The sequence below is a fragment of the Lagenorhynchus albirostris genome, chromosome 2 (assembly GCF_949774975.1).
Source record: "Lagenorhynchus albirostris chromosome 2, mLagAlb1.1, whole genome shotgun sequence".
In the NCBI taxonomy this organism is placed as follows: Eukaryota; Metazoa; Chordata; class Mammalia; order Artiodactyla; family Delphinidae; genus Lagenorhynchus; species Lagenorhynchus albirostris.
The window spans coordinates 78,070,856-78,088,183 of record NC_083096.1 but is presented as its reverse complement, the minus strand read 5'-3'; the positions used below and the strand labels follow the sequence as shown (position 1 = coordinate 78,088,183).

General features: G+C 38.2%; 1 protein-coding gene across 3 annotated transcripts in view; it reads right to left on the bottom strand.

Moving 5' to 3' along the window:
- Positions 1-1,402: 1,402 nt before the first annotated feature.
- The window catches only part of GOLPH3L (golgi phosphoprotein 3 like), a 37,725-nt gene continuing 21,799 nt past the window's right edge, over positions 1,403-17,328 (bottom strand). For 2 of the 3 annotated variants that reach the window (XM_060142371.1, XM_060142370.1), the window contains exons 3-5: positions 15,331-15,462; positions 13,752-13,866; positions 1,403-3,624 (exon numbers count right to left, since the gene is read on the bottom strand). In XM_060142371.1, coding sequence (XP_059998354.1) covers positions 3,197-3,624; positions 13,752-13,866; positions 15,331-15,462 — 675 coding nt within the window. In that variant the 3' untranslated portion in view covers positions 1,403-3,196. The remainder of the gene's footprint in view (positions 3,625-13,751; positions 13,867-15,330; positions 15,463-17,328) is intronic. The other variant, XM_060142372.1, reaches the window with a different exon arrangement.

Genomic DNA, 17,328 nt, shown 5'->3' with positions numbered 1-17,328 from the left:
GAGAGAGTAGTGGTTAAAAGCCTGTGTTTGAACTCAAGCTCTGCACAGTGTCCTTAGGCAAGCCTCACTACCTCTCTGAATTTTCTTTAAAATAATCTTCTATGGTTTTTTAGTGTTGAGGACTAAATGAGAAAATATATGAAGTGGTTAGAATAGTACCTCACAAGAAAAGTACTCAATACATGAAAGCCACTATAATAAATAACCTCTTCTAAGTCTTTCCTAGTGTTCCCAGGAAGAATGCTACTTCTTTGTGCTTCTAAAAGTTAAGTTTGGGCTTCCCTGGTGGCGCAGTGGTTGAGAGTCCGCCTGCTGATGCAGGGGACACAGGTTCGTGCCCCGGTCTGAGAAGATCCCACATGCCGTGGAGTGGCTGGGCCCGTGAGCCATGGCCGCTGAGCCTGCGCGTCCGGAGCATGTGCTCCGCAACGGGAGAGGCCACAACAGTGAGAGGCCTGCGTACCACAAAAAAAAAAAAAAAAAAAAAAAATTAAGTTTCTACTTCCACATGAGCATTTATCACAAAGTATCTTATTTGCCCACTTAAATGTGAGTTCTTGGGGGCCGAAATTGTGTCCTACACAATTTTTTATTGTCACACCTAGCAAGTGCCATTTAATTTGTAAGTACTCAATATTTTTTTGGATGAATGAATTATAGGCAATAAAATATAAAGCAGTGTTCCCAAATTTTAATGTGTAAGCTTATTTTAACGTGTAAGACTATGTTTAAAATGCAGCTTCCTAAGCCCCCAACCCCAGAGACTGATTTACTAGGAACCTGTATTTTGGCAAAGTACTCACTCCCACAAAGGTTATTTTGATGCACCACATTTTGAGAAACGTTACAAAGGATGACTTATGGGAAAACAATATACTTTTTCTGAAATAAAAATAACAAGTATAAACAATCCTAGTAAATACATTTCTTATTGTCCTTTATGCTGTAGACATTATAAAAGTGAAGAACAAGAAGCCAATTACAAGCTCAATTATCTTTCTTTTCACACATTGTTAACTCTGTTATAGTTAGGTATGTTACCTACACTTGCAACCTAAGACTTTCAGCTCTTCAGTAAGTTCACGTGTCACGTGCAAGTAGTTATTAATAGGATAGAATATACTCATTATTTTCATGGTAATAATGGTGTAATTGGGTAACTTATTTTGCTCGAGATGGAGACACTATTCAGACTTTACATTAGCTGGTGTTTGGGTTAGACTTAACATGCCCTGCCCTCCAGTATATATATGTTACAATTGTAATATTTGTGTATGCCTAATTTTCCACACAGGATGAAACAGAGGCTAGTATCCTAGTGTAAACCGGGAGTGTTACTGGCCTTGTGTGAAAAGTTCTCATTTCCAGTTAAAATAACTGAAGTTGTAAAACTGCACAGAGATACCAGAGACAATAATCTTTATTATACAGAAATGTGAAGGCCATATGCATTAAATGAAAAGGTGTTTTGCAATGAACATTATGCAGATTCAAACTGAAGACATCTTCATCTTATCGAGATACAATATAAAAATAAACACTGACCAAGAGTTGCTAGAAAGAACTCAACTTCTACTCTCCCAATCAAGCTGAAACTTTCCACAGGAAAACCTGGTTTCAATTCATGCTGAATTGTTTTCATATGGAAAGAAAAAACTAAGTCAGGTAGAGGCAACCAGGGACTGGTTTTTATACTTTTAGAGAGCCAGACTGAAGCTCTACTCAGCTTCACATTTAAGAATTTGTTTCACTTTAAAATTTATATCTCCAGTCACCTAAGTGATACCTAAAAGTGAAAAAAGAAAGTTAATTGAGTTGGGAATTTTGTGGAGCTAGACAGGTTTAGGGGAGAAGATGAAAGTTACAATCATTCATTTAATTACTTCTGATCAGGAAGATTTGATGTCAGGTCTGGATCATCTGTATTAGCCCTTTGATAGCCCGTTTCTCTGTAGCTGTCAAGAGGCAAGATCCATTAAAAGTATCAGCATAACAAATGCTTGACATTAGCACAGTTTGGTGCCTGTCCTCTTTATATTCCCAAATACTGGACTTTATATCAGGATGCTTTTAAGAACAAATTGCCCTTCTAAACAGGATTTTTCTTAATAAGCTTCTGTTTGCATTCACTACTGAATTAAAAACTGTTTTAGCGATTTGGTTGTGTTGAGACAAGACTAATGACTAGAAGGGTATCTGTGGATTAAATATAGATAAAAGTACCTCAGAACCCTTAAATATAGACAGAATCTATCAATTTATGTAGGAAGCCAAAATAGGGAACAAGAAGATCTAGAGTTTAGATATATTGTCTGGACTCAGGATGCTGCTTACTGCAATTGAAATTTACAACTCCCTAAATTCAATCAGAGCAGGGACATTTAAAGTAGTCAGGAGGAATCAGGATAGTCATGTGCTAAAGAGAGGAAATTCTGATGCCACCTCCCTTTGTAAATTGTATTGCTGACTGCTTGAAGAAGGTGGTTGAGAGATACATTTTTTTCATTTAGACTTCTGTTCTAATGAATGATGGAGTAGGATAATGCTGAGAGAGAGTAGAGAATATATTTCTGGTTCTAGGACTGTGAGAACCAGGTAATCACATTTGGAATATTCTCATTAGGTTAGAAAAGGAAAAATGAGAAAACCACTAGCGGGACACGCATTTATATCCCAGAGACCATATGCTCCGAAAATTAGTTTTGTTTCCATTGCCCCTTATTCAAAGAGATGGTTACTTCAACAAGCTACATTACTTAGCAGAGCCTGAGAGACAGACTGAAAACATATATTTAAAATGGAAAATAAAATTTTAAATATATGATAAATGGTTTGCTCTACATCTCATTCACATTCTGTGGCTAGAGAAATCCAAATCTCACTTAGATATTCCTGCTAATGCAAAAGCACACTAGATGGAAGTAAACCAAGAAATGAGAGAAAATGTTTATTTATTGGGTGTGTGTTGGTTCACCCAGTTTATTCACCTCTGGAGTGGAAGTATAGGGAAAAATAAAGTCTGCTTATAATAGTCAAGGTCTATACAGGAGCCTTGAAGTTGCTCTCCCCAAATAACGAGTTTGATTCAAGAGAAGGAAAAAACATGATGGAAAACATCTCATCACACAAAGCTTGCTGATGGTGTCTCTGACAGTCACTGGCCAGTAAGGGAAAAGGAGAAACCCACCTGCTGGCTTTAGGATTTATTGAAGGCTGCCAGCACAGCCCAGATCATCTCTGTGGCACTGTGCTTTGTCCCCTCTACCTCAGGGTCCAGTTCCACTAGGTCCTTGGCCCGATTCATTGCCACATCATACTTGTCATCTGTCAGAGAGGAGAAGACATTCTCTAGCACGTCAGAGGAGTGGGCTAGCACCAGTAGTGCTAGTGTTCGCTTGTCCATACGCTGAGGGTCATTTACCCACCGCTCTAGGACACTGTCTTGAAGCTTTTTCACTAGTCGCTGCTTCTCTGTTGTATTGGTCACTGGGTGAGTAGTCATGTCAAATAGGAGGAAATTCTGCTTCTCAGTGGTTAGAATACCCTTCTCTACTAGGTTCTTTGCAATTCTCTCTCTTACATTTCTCAGCTGGTACTGTAATTTGAAAGGGTTCCAGGTCTCACCTATGGGAAAAATAAATAGAAGGCTTGAACAACATGATAAACCAACTAGACCTAAGAAGACATCTATAGAATATTCTACCCTATAACAGTAGAATGTACATTCTTCTTAAGTGCACATGAAACATTCTCCAGGATAGACCATATGCCAGGGCATAAAACAAACCTTAATAAATTTAAAAGGACTGAAAACATACAAAGTATGCTATCCAATCACAATGGAATTAAACTAGAAATTAATAACAGAAGGAAATCTGGGAAATTAAAAAATATGTGGAAATTACACAACACAATCTGAAATAACCAATGAGTCAAAGAAGAAATCACAAGGAAAATTTAAAAAATACTCTTGAGTTGAATGAAAGAAACCCCACAACATACCAAAACTTATGGGATGCAGCTTAAAGCAGTACGAAGAGGGAAATTTATGATCCAAATGCTATATTAGAAAAGGAGATGTCAAATCAATAACCTAACATTCTATCTTAAAAAACTAGAAAAAGAAGATCATACTAAACCCAAAGCAAGCAGGAGAAAGGAAATAATAAAGATTAGAGAGGAAACAGAGAAAATCAAATCAAAACTTGGTTTTGAAAAGATAAAAAAAAGGACAAACCTAGAGTGACCAAGGAAAAAAGAAGACTCAAAATTACTAAAATTAGGAATGAAAGAGGAGACATCACTACTGACCTTACAAAAATAAAAAGAATTATAAGGAAATACTATGAAAAACAGGATGCCAACAAATTAGACAACCTAGAAGAATGGACAAATTCTTTGAAATACAGAAATTACCTAAACCAACTCAACAAGAAAGAGAGAGTTTGAATATATAACAAGTAAATAGATTGAATAGTAACTTTAAAACTTCCCACAAAGAAAAGTGTGGTCAAGATGGCTTTACTGGTAATTCTACCAAACATTAATGAAGAATTAATGCCAATCCTTCACAAATGCTTAAAAAAAAAGAAGAGGAAGAGGAGGGAACACTTCCTTAGTCTACACAGTATTACTCTGATAAGGAAATCAGAGTAATTTCTGATTACTCTCACTTAGATATTCCTGCTAATGCAAAAGCACACTAGATGGAAGTAAACCAAGAAATGAGAGAAAATGTTTATTTATTGGGTGTGTGTTGGTTCACCCAGTTTATTCACTGGAGACAGACTTCACAAGAAAACTATAGACCAATACCCCTTATGAATATAGGTACAAAAATGCTCAACAAAATACTAGCAAACAAATCTAGCAACATATAATAAACACTATGTAGGGAATTTCCTGGTGTTCCAGTGGTTAGGACTCTGTGCTTTCACTGCCAAGGGTGTGGGTTCAATCCCTGGTCAGGGAACTAAGATCCTGAAAGCTGTGTGGCGAGGCTGAAGGAAAAAACAAACAAAAAACAAAAAAAATGGGACTTCCCTGGTGATGCAGTGGTTAAGAATCCGCCTGCCAATGCAGGGGACACAGGTTCATGCCCTGGTCTGGGAAAATCCCACATGCTGTGGAGCAACTAAGCCCGTGTGCCGCAACTACTGAGCCTGCACTCTACAGCCTGCGAGCCACAACTACTGAGCCCGTGTGCCACAACTATTGAAGCCCGTGGGCCTAGAGCCCATGCTCCACAAGAGAAGCCACTGCAATGAGAAGCTCGTGTGCCACAACAAAGAGTAGCCCCCACTCCACAACTAAAGAAAGCCTGTGTGCAGCAATGAAGACCAAATGCAGCCAAAAATAAAATAAATAAATTAATTAAAAAATTTTTTTAATTTAAAAAAGAAAACAAACAGCAAAATGGCAGAATTGACTGTCTCCTTATCAGTAATTACTTTAAATATAAATGGATTAAACTACTTAATAGTACGAAAAAATTGGCAGAATGGGTTAAAAAACATAATCCAATTATATGCTGTCTATGAGAGATTCACTTTAGATCAAAGGACACAGATAGGCTGAAAGTGAATGGATAGAAAAAGATATTCCATTCAAATAGTAACCAAAAGACAGCAGGGGTGGCTATACTAATTTTGGACAAAATAGATTTAAAATTATGTAAGGTAAGACAGAGAAAGACATTATATATTAATAAAACGTTCAGTACAACAAGAAGATATAACAAGTATAAATATTTACACTCCTAAGAACAGGCTCAAAATATATGAAGCAAAATGGGCAGAACAGTCAGAAGTAGACAGTTTTATAACACCCCATTTTCAATGAGACTTAGATCAAGTGGACTGAAAATAATTAAAAAATATAAGATTCAACAACATAATAAACTTACTAAGCCTAACAGCCACATACAGAACACTCCACCTAACAGCAGAATACACATTCTTCTCAAGTGTACATGGCACATTCACCAGGACAGACCACTTGTTAGGCCATAAAATAAATCTCAATAGATTTCAAAAGATACATACAAAGTACCTTCTCTGACAACAATGGGATGAAATTAGAAATAAGTAAAAGAAGGAAAATGAAAATTTGCCTATATGTGTAAATTAAACAAGCTTAAACAACCAATGGGTCAAAGAAGAAATTACAAGGGAAATTAGAAAATACTTAGAAATGGATGAAAACACAATGCACCAAAATGTATGGGATATAGTGAAAGCAGTGCTCAGAGGGAAATTTATAGCTGTAAATGCCTAAATTAAAAAAGTAAGTCTCAAATCAATCACCTAACTTTACACTTTAATGGACTAGAAAAAGAAGAGCAAAGTAAACCCAAAGCTAACAGAAGGAACGAAATAAAGATTAGAGAAGAGAAGAACAAAAAGAGAGATCAGAAAAACAACAAAGAAGACCAAAGAAACAAAGAGTTGGTTTTTTGAAAAGATCAACAAAATTCACAAACTTTTAGGTAGACTGCCAAAGAAAAAGAGAAAAGATACAAACAACTAAAATGAGAAATTAAAGTGGGGACATTACAACTAACCTTGCAAAGATTAAAAAAAGGATTATAAGAGAATACTATGAATAATGGTAAGCCAATAAATTATATAACCTAGAAGAAATGGACAAATTCCCTGAAACACTCAAATTATCTAAACTGACTGATGAAGAAATAGAAAATTTCAACAGATTTATAGCAAGTAAAAAGATGAAATCAGGGCTTCCCTGGTGGCGCAGTGGTTGAGAGTCCGCCTGCTGATGCAGGGGACATGGGTTCGTGCCCCGGTCCGGGAAGATCCCACATGCCATGGAGCGGCTAGGCCCATGAGCCATGGCCGCTGAGCCTGCGCGTCCGAAGCCTGTGCTCCGTAACGGGAGAGGCCACAACAGTGAGAGGCCCACGTACCGCAAAAAAAAAAAAAAGATGAAATCAGTAATCAAAAACCTCCCCAAAAAGAAAAGTCCTGGACCAGATGGCTTCATCAGTGAATTCTACCTAACATTTAAACAAGAATTAACACAAATCCTTCTCAAAGTCTTCCAAAAAACTGAAGAGGGAACGCCTCCTAACTCATTCTGTGAGGCAAGGATTATCCTGATACTAAAGCCAGATAAAGACATCACAAGAGGACTTCACTGGTGGCACAGTGGTTAGCAATCTGCCTGTCAATGCAGGGGGACATGGGTTTGAGCCCTGGTCTGGGAAGATTCCATGTGCGGCGGAGCAACTAAGCCCAGCTCGTAAGCCACAACTACCGAGTCCGTGTGCCACAACTACTGAAGCCTGTGTGCCTAGAGCCTGTGCTCCACAACAAGAGAAGGCACTGCAATGAGAAGCCTGTGAATCGCAATGAAGAGTAGCCCCAACTCGACATAACTAGAGAAAGCCCACGCGCAGCAACAAAGACCCAATGCAGCCAAAAAATAATAATAAATTAATAAATTAAAAAAATACATCACAAGAAAAGAAAGTTACAGACTAATAAGTCCTATGAATATAGATGCAAAATTCTTAATAAAATATTAGCAAATTGAATCCAACAGCATAATAAAATGATTATTCACCTTGATCAAGTAAAATTTATCCCAGGAATGTAACAGAAAATCAAATGGGCTGAGGACCTGAATAGATATTTTTCTAAAGAAGACATATAAATGGCCAAAAGACACATGAAAATGCGCTCAACATCACTAATCATCAAGGAAATGCAAATCAAAACCATAGTGTGATATCATTCCACATTTGTTAAGATGGCTAATATTAAAAAGACCAAGAATAACAACTGTTGGTGAGGATATAGAGAAAAGGGAACCCTTGTGTACTGTTAGTGAACATGTAAATTGGCCCAGTCACTACAGAAAACAGTATAGGACTTCCCTGGTGGTGCAGTGGTTGAGAATCCACCTGCCAATGCAGGGGACATGGTTTAATCCCTGGTCTGGGAAGATCCCACATGCTGCGGAGCACCTAAGCCCTTGCGCCACAACTACTGAGCCTGTGCTCTACAGCCCATGAGCCACAATTACTGAGCCCGCATGCCACAACTACTGAAGCCTGCGCGCCTAGAGCCCATGCTCCACAAGAGAAGCCACTGCAATGAGAAGTCCACGCACTGCAATGAAAAGTAGCCCCCACTCACCGCAACTAGAGAAAGCCCACGTGCAACAATGAAGACTCAATGTAGCCAAAAAAATAAATAAAATTAAAAAAAATTTTTTTAATAAAAAAAAGAAAACAGTATAGAGGTTTCTCAAAAACTTAAAATTACAACTATCATATAATCTAGTAATTCTACTTCTGAGTAGAATTGAAAAGATATATGCACCCCATGTTCACTGCAGCATTATTTATAATAGCCAAGACATGGAAGCAACTTAAATATCAATTATGGATGAATGGATAAAGAAAATGTGGTATATGTATATACACACACCACACACATACATATATGCACACATATACATATAACAGAATATTATTCAACCATAAAAAACAGGAAATCTTGCCATTCATGACAACCTGGATGGACCTTGAGGGCATTATGCTAAGTGAAGTAAGTCAGACAGAGGGACTTCCCTGGTGGTACAGTGGTGAAGACTCCGTGCTCCCAACGCAGGGGGCCTGGGTTCAATCCCTGGTCAGGGAACTAGATCCCACATGCATGCCACAACTAAGAGTTACATGCTGCAACTAAGGAGCCCTTGAGCTGCAACTAAGGAGCCTGCCTGCCGCAACTAATGAGCCTGCGAGCCGCAGCTAAGGAGTCCTCCTGCTGCAACTAAGGAGGCTGCGAGCTGCAACTAAGGAGCCTGCCTGCTGCAACAAAGACCCAGCACATGGGCTTCCCTGGTGGCGCAGTGGTTGAGAGTCCGCCTGCCGATGCAGGGGACATGGGTTCGTGCCCCGGTCTGGGAAGATCCCACATGCCGCGGAGCAGCTGGGCCCGTGAGCCACGGCCGCTGAGCCTGCGCGTCCGGAGCCTGTGCTCTGCAACAGGAGAGGCTGCAACAGTGAGAGGCCCGCGTATGGCAAAAAAAAAAAAAAAAAAAAAAAAGACCCGGCACAACCAAATAAATAAATAAATATTTTTTAAAAAATAAAATAAAATAAAATAAAGAAGTGAGGCTGAATGCCCGCATAAATCTATTAAAAAAAAAGACAGAGAAAGACAAATACTATTATGATCTCACTTGTATGTGGAATGTAAAACAAAAACAAAAAATTCCAAAATCATAGATACAGAGAACAGATTGGTAGTTGCTAGGGGCAGGGAGGGGGAGAATGCCAGAATGGGTGAAGGAGATCAAAAGATACAAAATTCTAGTTATAAAATAAATAAATCCTGGGGATGTAATGTACAGCATGGTGACTATAGTTAATAACACTGTATTATATATTTGAAAGTTCCAAGAAAACAGATCTTAAAAGTTCTCAGGACTTCCCTGGTGGTCCAGTGGTTAAGACTCCATGCTCCCAACACAGGGGGCTAGGTTTGATCCCTGGTTGGAGAACTAGATCCCACATGCCACAACTAAGAGCTCACATGCCACAACTAAAGATCCTACTTGCCACAACTAAAAGGTCCCGTATGCCGCAATGAAGATCCTGCATGCAGCAATGAAGATCCCGCGTGCTGCAACTAAGACCTGGTGCAGCCAAATAAATAAATATTTTTTTAAAAAAAGTTCTCGGGCTTCCCTGGTGGCGCAGTGGTTGAGAGTCCGCCTGCCATGCAGGGGACACGGGTTTGTGCCCCGGTTCGGGAAGATGCCACATGCCGTGGAGCGGCTGGGCCCGTGAGCCATGGCCACTGAGCCTGCACGTCCGGAGCCTGTGCTCCGCAATGGGAGAGGCCACAACAGTGAGAGGCCCGCGTACCGCAAAAAAAAAAAAAAAAAAAAAAAAAAAGCATTAAAAAAAAAAGTTCTCACACAAGAAAAAAAAACCTACCTATGTGTGATGATGGATACTAAGTAGAATTATTGTGGTGATCATTTCATAATATGTACAAATATTGAATCAATATGATGTACACCTGAAATTAATATAATGTTTATGCCAATTTTAACTCAATAAAAAGTCAATGTAATACATCATTTAACAGAATGAAAAAAAACCCCACATGATCATCTCACTTGACTCAGAAAAGCAACTTGAGAAAAACAAACACCATTTCATGATAAAAACTTCTAGAAAACTAGGAGTAAAAGAAAAATTCCTCAACATGATAAAGAGTATTTATGAAAACCTCAAAGCTAATCGTAAAAGATCCCCCAAAGGTCAAGGAACAAGAAAGACAAGGATGCCTGCTTTCACCACTGCTATTCAACAATTTACTGGAAGTTGTGGCCAGAGCTAGTAGACAAGAAAGAAAAAATTAAAGGCATCTAAATTGTAAAGGAAAAACTAAAACTATCTCTGTTTGCAGATAGAAAATCCCCCAAAGTACACAAAAAGCTAGTAGAGCTAATAAACTCAGCTAAGTTGCAGGGTACAAGATGAACACAAAAAATCAGTTGTTTCTATATATAAGAAATGAATAATCTGAAAATGAAATTAAGAAAGCAATCTCATTTATAATAGTGTCTAAGAAAATTAAATATTTAGGAATAAGTCTAACCAGGGAGGTGGAAGATTTGTACACTGAAAACTATAAGACACTGCTGAAAGAAATTAAAGAACACATAAATAATGGAAAGACAGACTGAGCTTCTTTTAATGGACAGGAAGACTTAACACTGTTAAAATGGCAATACCACCCGAAGAGATCTACAGGTTCAACACAATCCATATCAAATTCTAACAGCCTTTTCCACAGAAGTGGAAAAGCTGATCCTCATATTCATATGGAATTGCAAGGGACCCAGAACAGCCAAAATAACTTGAAAAAGAAGAATAAAGTTAGTGGACTCATACTTTCCCAACTTCAAAACTTACTACCAAGCTACAGTAAGTAAAACAGTATGGTACTGGCATAAGGACAAACATACAGATTAATGCAATAGAATAGAGAGCCCAGAAATAAACCCTCACAGATATGGTCAACTGATTTTTCAACAAGGCTGCCAACACCATTCAAGGGGGAAAGAATAGTATTTTTAAAAAATGGTTCTGAGAAACTGCATATCCACATGCAAAAGAATGAAGCTGAACCTTTACCTTACATCATATACAAAAATTAAGTAAAAATGGATCAAAGAACCAAATTTAAGAACTAAAACTATAAAACTCTTAGAATAAAGCACTGGGGAAAATCTTTATGACATTAGATTTGGCAAAGATTTCATGGATATGACACCAAAAGTACAGGCAACAAGTAGATAAGTTGGACTTCATCAAAATTAAGAACTTTTGTATATCAAGAGTTATTATCAATAAAATGAAGAAATAACAGAATGAGAGAAAATATTTGCAAATCATATATCTGATAAGGGATTACTATCTAGAATATAGAAAGAGCTTCTAAAACTCAACAACAACAACAGAAGCCAATTCAAAAATGGGCAAAGTACTTGAATAGACATTTCTCCAAAGAAGATATATAAATGGTCCATGAAAAGATGCTCAACATCATTAATCATTAGGGAAATGCAAATCAAAACCACAGTGAGATACCACTTCACACCTACTAGGATGGCTATAATTAAAAACAAAACAAAACAAAACAAAAATTAGAATATAAAAAGTGCTGATGAGGATGTGGAGAAACTACAACCTTCACGCTTGGCTGGTAAGAATGTAAAAGAGTGCAGCCTCTGTAGAAAACAGTTTGGTGGTTTCTCAAAACATTGAACTATCACATACCCAGTAATTCTACTCCAAGATATACATCCAAAAGAATGGAAAGCAGTGACTTGAACAGATATATGTACAAAAATGTTCCCAGGAGCATTATCCACAATAGCCAAAAGATGGACACACCCAAGTGTACATCAATAGATGGAATGAACAAAATGTGGTATACACATACAGTAGAATATTATTCAACCATAAAAAGGAATGAGATTTTGATGTATGCTACAAAATGAATGGATCTTGAAAACATGCTTAGTGAAATAAGCCAGACATAGAAGGAGAATATTATATGATTCCACTTATATGAGTTACTTAGTACAGGCAAATTCATAGAGACAGAAAGTAGATGGAATGAGGGGAGGGAGGAAGAGGGGTGTTTGCAATGATGTGAAAGCTTTGAGTGTAGAGAGAAGTGATGGTTATATAACACTGTGCCTGTATTTAATGTCACTGAATTGTACACTTATGATTAAGATAATAAATATGTATATTTTACCACAATAAAAAGTTAACTATATACCCCCTCAAAGTTAAAACATGTCCACACAAAAACTTGTCTATGAATGTTCATAGCAGCACTATTCATAATAGCCAAAAAGTGGAAATAACTCAAATGTCCATCAACTGATGAATAAGTAATTAAAGTTGTATAACCATACAATGAAATATTATTTGGCAATAAAAAGGAGTCAAATTAAAACGGGAAATTCTTGGGACTTCCCTGGTGGTCCGGTGGTTAAGACTCTGCACTTCCATTGCAGGGGGCACAAGTTTGATCCTTGGTTGGGGAACTAAGATTCTGCATGCTATGCAGTGTGGCCAGAAAAAAAAAAGGGGGGGGGAAATTCTAATAAGATTGGTGGATTGTATCAATTTCAGTATCCTGGTTGTCATATTTTAAAATTTTGAGAAATGTTACCAGTGGGGGATTCTGGACAAAGCATATAAAGGGATCTTTCTATATTATTTCTTGCAACCGCATGTGAATATACAAATGCCTCAATAAAAACTTCAGTTAAAAAAATGGTTCCAGGTCTTCCCTGGTGGCGCAGTGGTTGAGAGTCCGCCTGCCGATGCAGGGGACACGGGTTCGTGCCCCGGTCCGGGAAGATCCCACATGCCGCAGAGCGGCTGGGCCTGTGAGCCATGGCCACTGAGCCTGCGCGTCTGGAGCCTGCGCTCTGCAACAGGAGAGGCCCGCGTACCGCAAAAAAAAAAAAAAAAAAAAAAAATTGTTCCAGAAGGTGACACTGGCTGGGATCTCAAAGTGCCCTGTGGAATATTCTCCTAAAATATTATGCCTTAGGCTTGATTATTCATATTAAAGTTTTTGAACTTGCCCTTGAGAAAAAAAGGAATGAAGTGCTAATACATGCCACAACATGGATGAACCTTGAAAATATTATCCTCAGAAGTTAGTCACAAAAAACCATAAGTTGTATGATTTCATTTATATGGAATGTCCAGAATAGGCAAATCTACAGAGATAGAACGTAGATTAGTGGTTGCCTGTAGCTGGGCAGGAGGGTTGGGGAAATGTGGGGAAAACTGCTAATGAGTATGGGGTTTATTTTGGGGATGATGAAAATGTTCTAAACTTAGGTTGTGATGATGGTTGCACAATTGTGTGAATATACTAAAATCCATTTAATTGTATACTTTAAATGGGTCATCTGTATGGGATGTGAATTATACATCAACATGGTTGTTAAAAAATTTCTTGTGAGCTTATGAGGTGGAAAGAGGTAAGATGAAGCTCTGGAAAACTTTACGTACTGATTAATCATGTCTTTTTTGTCCCTCATTAGTACAGTTAAACAGTGAACCATATATATCTTACGCAGCACCCTGACCTTCTATACTTCTTCTCCCAACCTTAAGAGTAGGATAAAAATTATAAAATGTGGGATTTTTAAATCATTCTGAGTCATCTTACCAGTGAGTAGCTCTATCCATGTTTGGACAGTTTCTGTGGGTTCAGTTGCTTTGATGTGTTTGAGAGTTTCATCCAGTAAAACATCACCCGTTGGGCTGTCTGACTTTAGTAGTACCTTTCAGAAAAGAAGAAACAAGAGACCCTGGTTGATATACTTCATTCAAATTAAAGTTATTCAATATGCTATACATATATTATTGGTTAAGTCATAGGAAATGCAAAGCAGCATAACATATTTTCTCTGTCCTCAGAAATTTAAAATCTAGTATGGGGTGATAATAGGGAGATAAAACAACATTTGAAGCGGGCCCCAATGACAAACTGGATATAAATGATAATGGAGAAAAGATTCAATAACTCTTTGAGCCTGGAAAACCAACTTGTGAAACAATTAATAAAGATAGGAAAGTCAGGAAAAGTTGATGAAATTTGGTTTTAACTGATATGGGATAGCCAAGTTGAAATGTCTGGACAACACTTAACTATGTTCCTGGGGGTGGAAAAAGAAGACAGGCCTAGAAATTTGGGAGTTAATATATCATGGGGGTGATAGATGAAGCTGTAAAAGTAAATGATATCTCCAAAAGTTATACAAAGTGATACAAACTGAGACTTAGATGTTAAGGAATGGAAAAGTAAAGGAAATAGGGTACAGCCAGAGAAGCAAGAGGATGTAATATAACAAAGGTCAAGAACAGATGGGACTTTCCTAGCGGTCCAGTGGTTAAGAATCTACCTTCCAATGCAGGGGATGCAGGTTTGATCCCTGGTCATGGAACTAAGATCCCACATGCTGTGGGGCAATTAAGCCCGTGCACTGAAACTACTGAGCCCACATGCCACAACTAGAGAGAAGCCCATGCGCCACAACTAGAGAAGCCCGCATGGTGCAACGAGGATCCCGCATGCTGCAACTAAGACCCGACGCAGCCAAATAAAAACAAACAAACAAATAAATAAATATTTTTTTAAAAGAACAGAAAGTTTCAAGTAAGAGGTAGTCAAAAGTGTTGAACACCACATATAGGTTAAAAGAGAAAAATAAATGGAAGCCTGAAAATTAGCTGGTGACACCTAAGAATGTAGTTTCAGTAGACTGCTGAGTATGACAGTGAAGTTGTGAGTGGAAAAAATGAGTAGTAAGAAAATGGAGAGAGCGGTATACCTCATAGGCTAGAGAGAACTTGCAAAATACTTGGAAGGAGGGAAATTGAATGGTTATCTGAGGATGACCAGAGTTAAGTAAAGACTGCACCTGACCCACGTTTGCCTCTTCATATACAATACTCTATTTCATAATATTATAGGTACAGATATATAGAGAAAAATAATCAACACCATCCTAAATGTGATTTTTCTACATAAAAATGGAAGACAAAATCATGAATTTCTTATAACTCTTTTGACCATGGATACTTGGATTTCTTTCCCTGCTACAGGATAATCAAACCTGCTAGACAATGGGACAACTGAATAAGTAATATTTATATTGTCTCACTACTCAAATCTTCCTATTCATCCAAAATGGACTGTTGATATCTGCCCTTTCATAAGAGGATGTTCGCAGAGGACACTCTACCTTTCTGTCTAGTAGTCGCTTCTTACGCATGGTGGGGGGTTCTAGATAGATTCGACCTCGCATGGCCAGCTCTATCAGGATGCCCCCTCGCAGGCCAGATGATATGCAGTCATTCCAGAAAGATGTGTAACCCTAGGAAAGGGGAAAAGAGAAGAGAAAGAATGTTCTGAAAGGGATATGGACTTGCGGTAAGCACCCAAAGAATGGTCCATTTTGTTGTGTGATTCATTTCACTTCCCATTACATGAACTCAAGGCAACGTACAAAATAAATGAAAAAAATCTCTTTAAGTCCCTTAATCTAACCCCCCTACCCCAAAGTATGACTTTCTGTCTAACTTCAAGGTCTTCGTGAATTCCTGTGGTTTGGCTGTTAGTTAACAATTGGCATGCCAAATTTTAATTTTTGAGAAGACTTTTGGTTTCTTTGATATCTGTTTCCATGACACTCTAAATTTCAGAGTGGGATACAAATAGGTCAAGTAGAAAAATGTATAAATCATTTGAGCCTTTTATGCCTCCAAGACATGTATTATTTGCAAGCTATTTTGATGGGTGGTGTAGTCAGCTCTGCCACTGACTAGTTAAATGCCGTGGGTATGTTACTTAGCCTTTCTCAAGTGCAATGTCCTCATCTGTAAAATGGGGGCACTGATATCTATCTTCATAAGTTTATTGTGAGGAATAAGTGAGATATATATAAGAAACCATTTAGTATGGTACCTGGCATATCATAGGCACTTAAATGTTAGTTTCTCTTCCCTAGGAACTATAGGGAATACAAAGGTATATAATTAATAGCCACTGTCTTAAGGAGCTGAAAATGTAGCTGGAAAGACCATGCAAACTCCAGGAAAATTTTCTGTGATAATATAAAATTTAAATAAAAGCTCAACCGAAAATGGAGTAGAAGAGACAGGCATAAATCATTATAGGAAATTTGGCTTGTTTGTTTATTTATTTTTAATTAATCAATCTATTTATTTATTTATTGGTGGCATTGGGTCTTCGTTGCTGCACGCAGGCTTTCTCTAGTTGCAGCAAGCGGGGGCTGCTCTTCGTTGTGGTGTGTGGGCTTCTCATTGCAGTGGCTTCTCTTGCTGTGAAGCACGGGCTCTAGGCATGTGGGCTTCAGTAGTTGTGGCACGCAGGCTCAGTAGTTGTGGCTTGTGGGCTCTAGAATGCAGACTCAGTAGTTGTGGCTTGCAGGCTCTAGAGTGCAGACTCAGTAGTTGTGGCGCACGGGTTTAGTTGCTCCAAAGCATGTGGAATCTTCCCTGACCAGGGCTCGAACCCGTGTCCCCTGCACTGGCAGGTGGATTCTTAACCGCTGCACCACCAGGGAAGTCCCGGAAGTTTGGTTTAGATGATAGTTTTTCAAATTATAAATCACTTTTGGGCTAGAGTAGTCAGAAACTCTTATGGGACTTGAGCTGGGGTTTGAAGAATAGGTTGAATTTAGCAGAGAAGGTGGATTTTCCACATGAAGGAAGTCATCCAAATTTTACCTATTCTTCAAAAGGGCATTCCAAGTAAAAGTGTCAAGGAAGGAGACCTCAAATATGTTTACAGATTTAACTCAAGAATTTAAAGAGAACTCATGAGATCAAGTTGGTTGGGCTAGGCTGTGGAAAGCCTTGATGCTCTGAACTTTTTATTGAAAGGCAATATTAAATTCTGAAGGTTCTGAACAAGGAGCTATGATTAACACAAGGAAGACCCATCAGTGTTATCAGAACTGTTTAACACTCTTTAGCTATCTTTGTGTGTAGCGTTCCCTCTCACTGGAGAGAAGGTGGGTGTGATGTTGGCAGATTCTAGCATGGCTTTAAAGCATCACCAAGACTAAGTCACTAGTAATAACAGTAATGTCTAATATTTATTGAACACTTATTATGCAGTAGATTTGTGCTAAGCTTTTTTGCATGCATTATATGATTACATCTTCACAACAATCTTATAAGGGAGGTTATTACTATTATCCACATTTTAAAGTTGA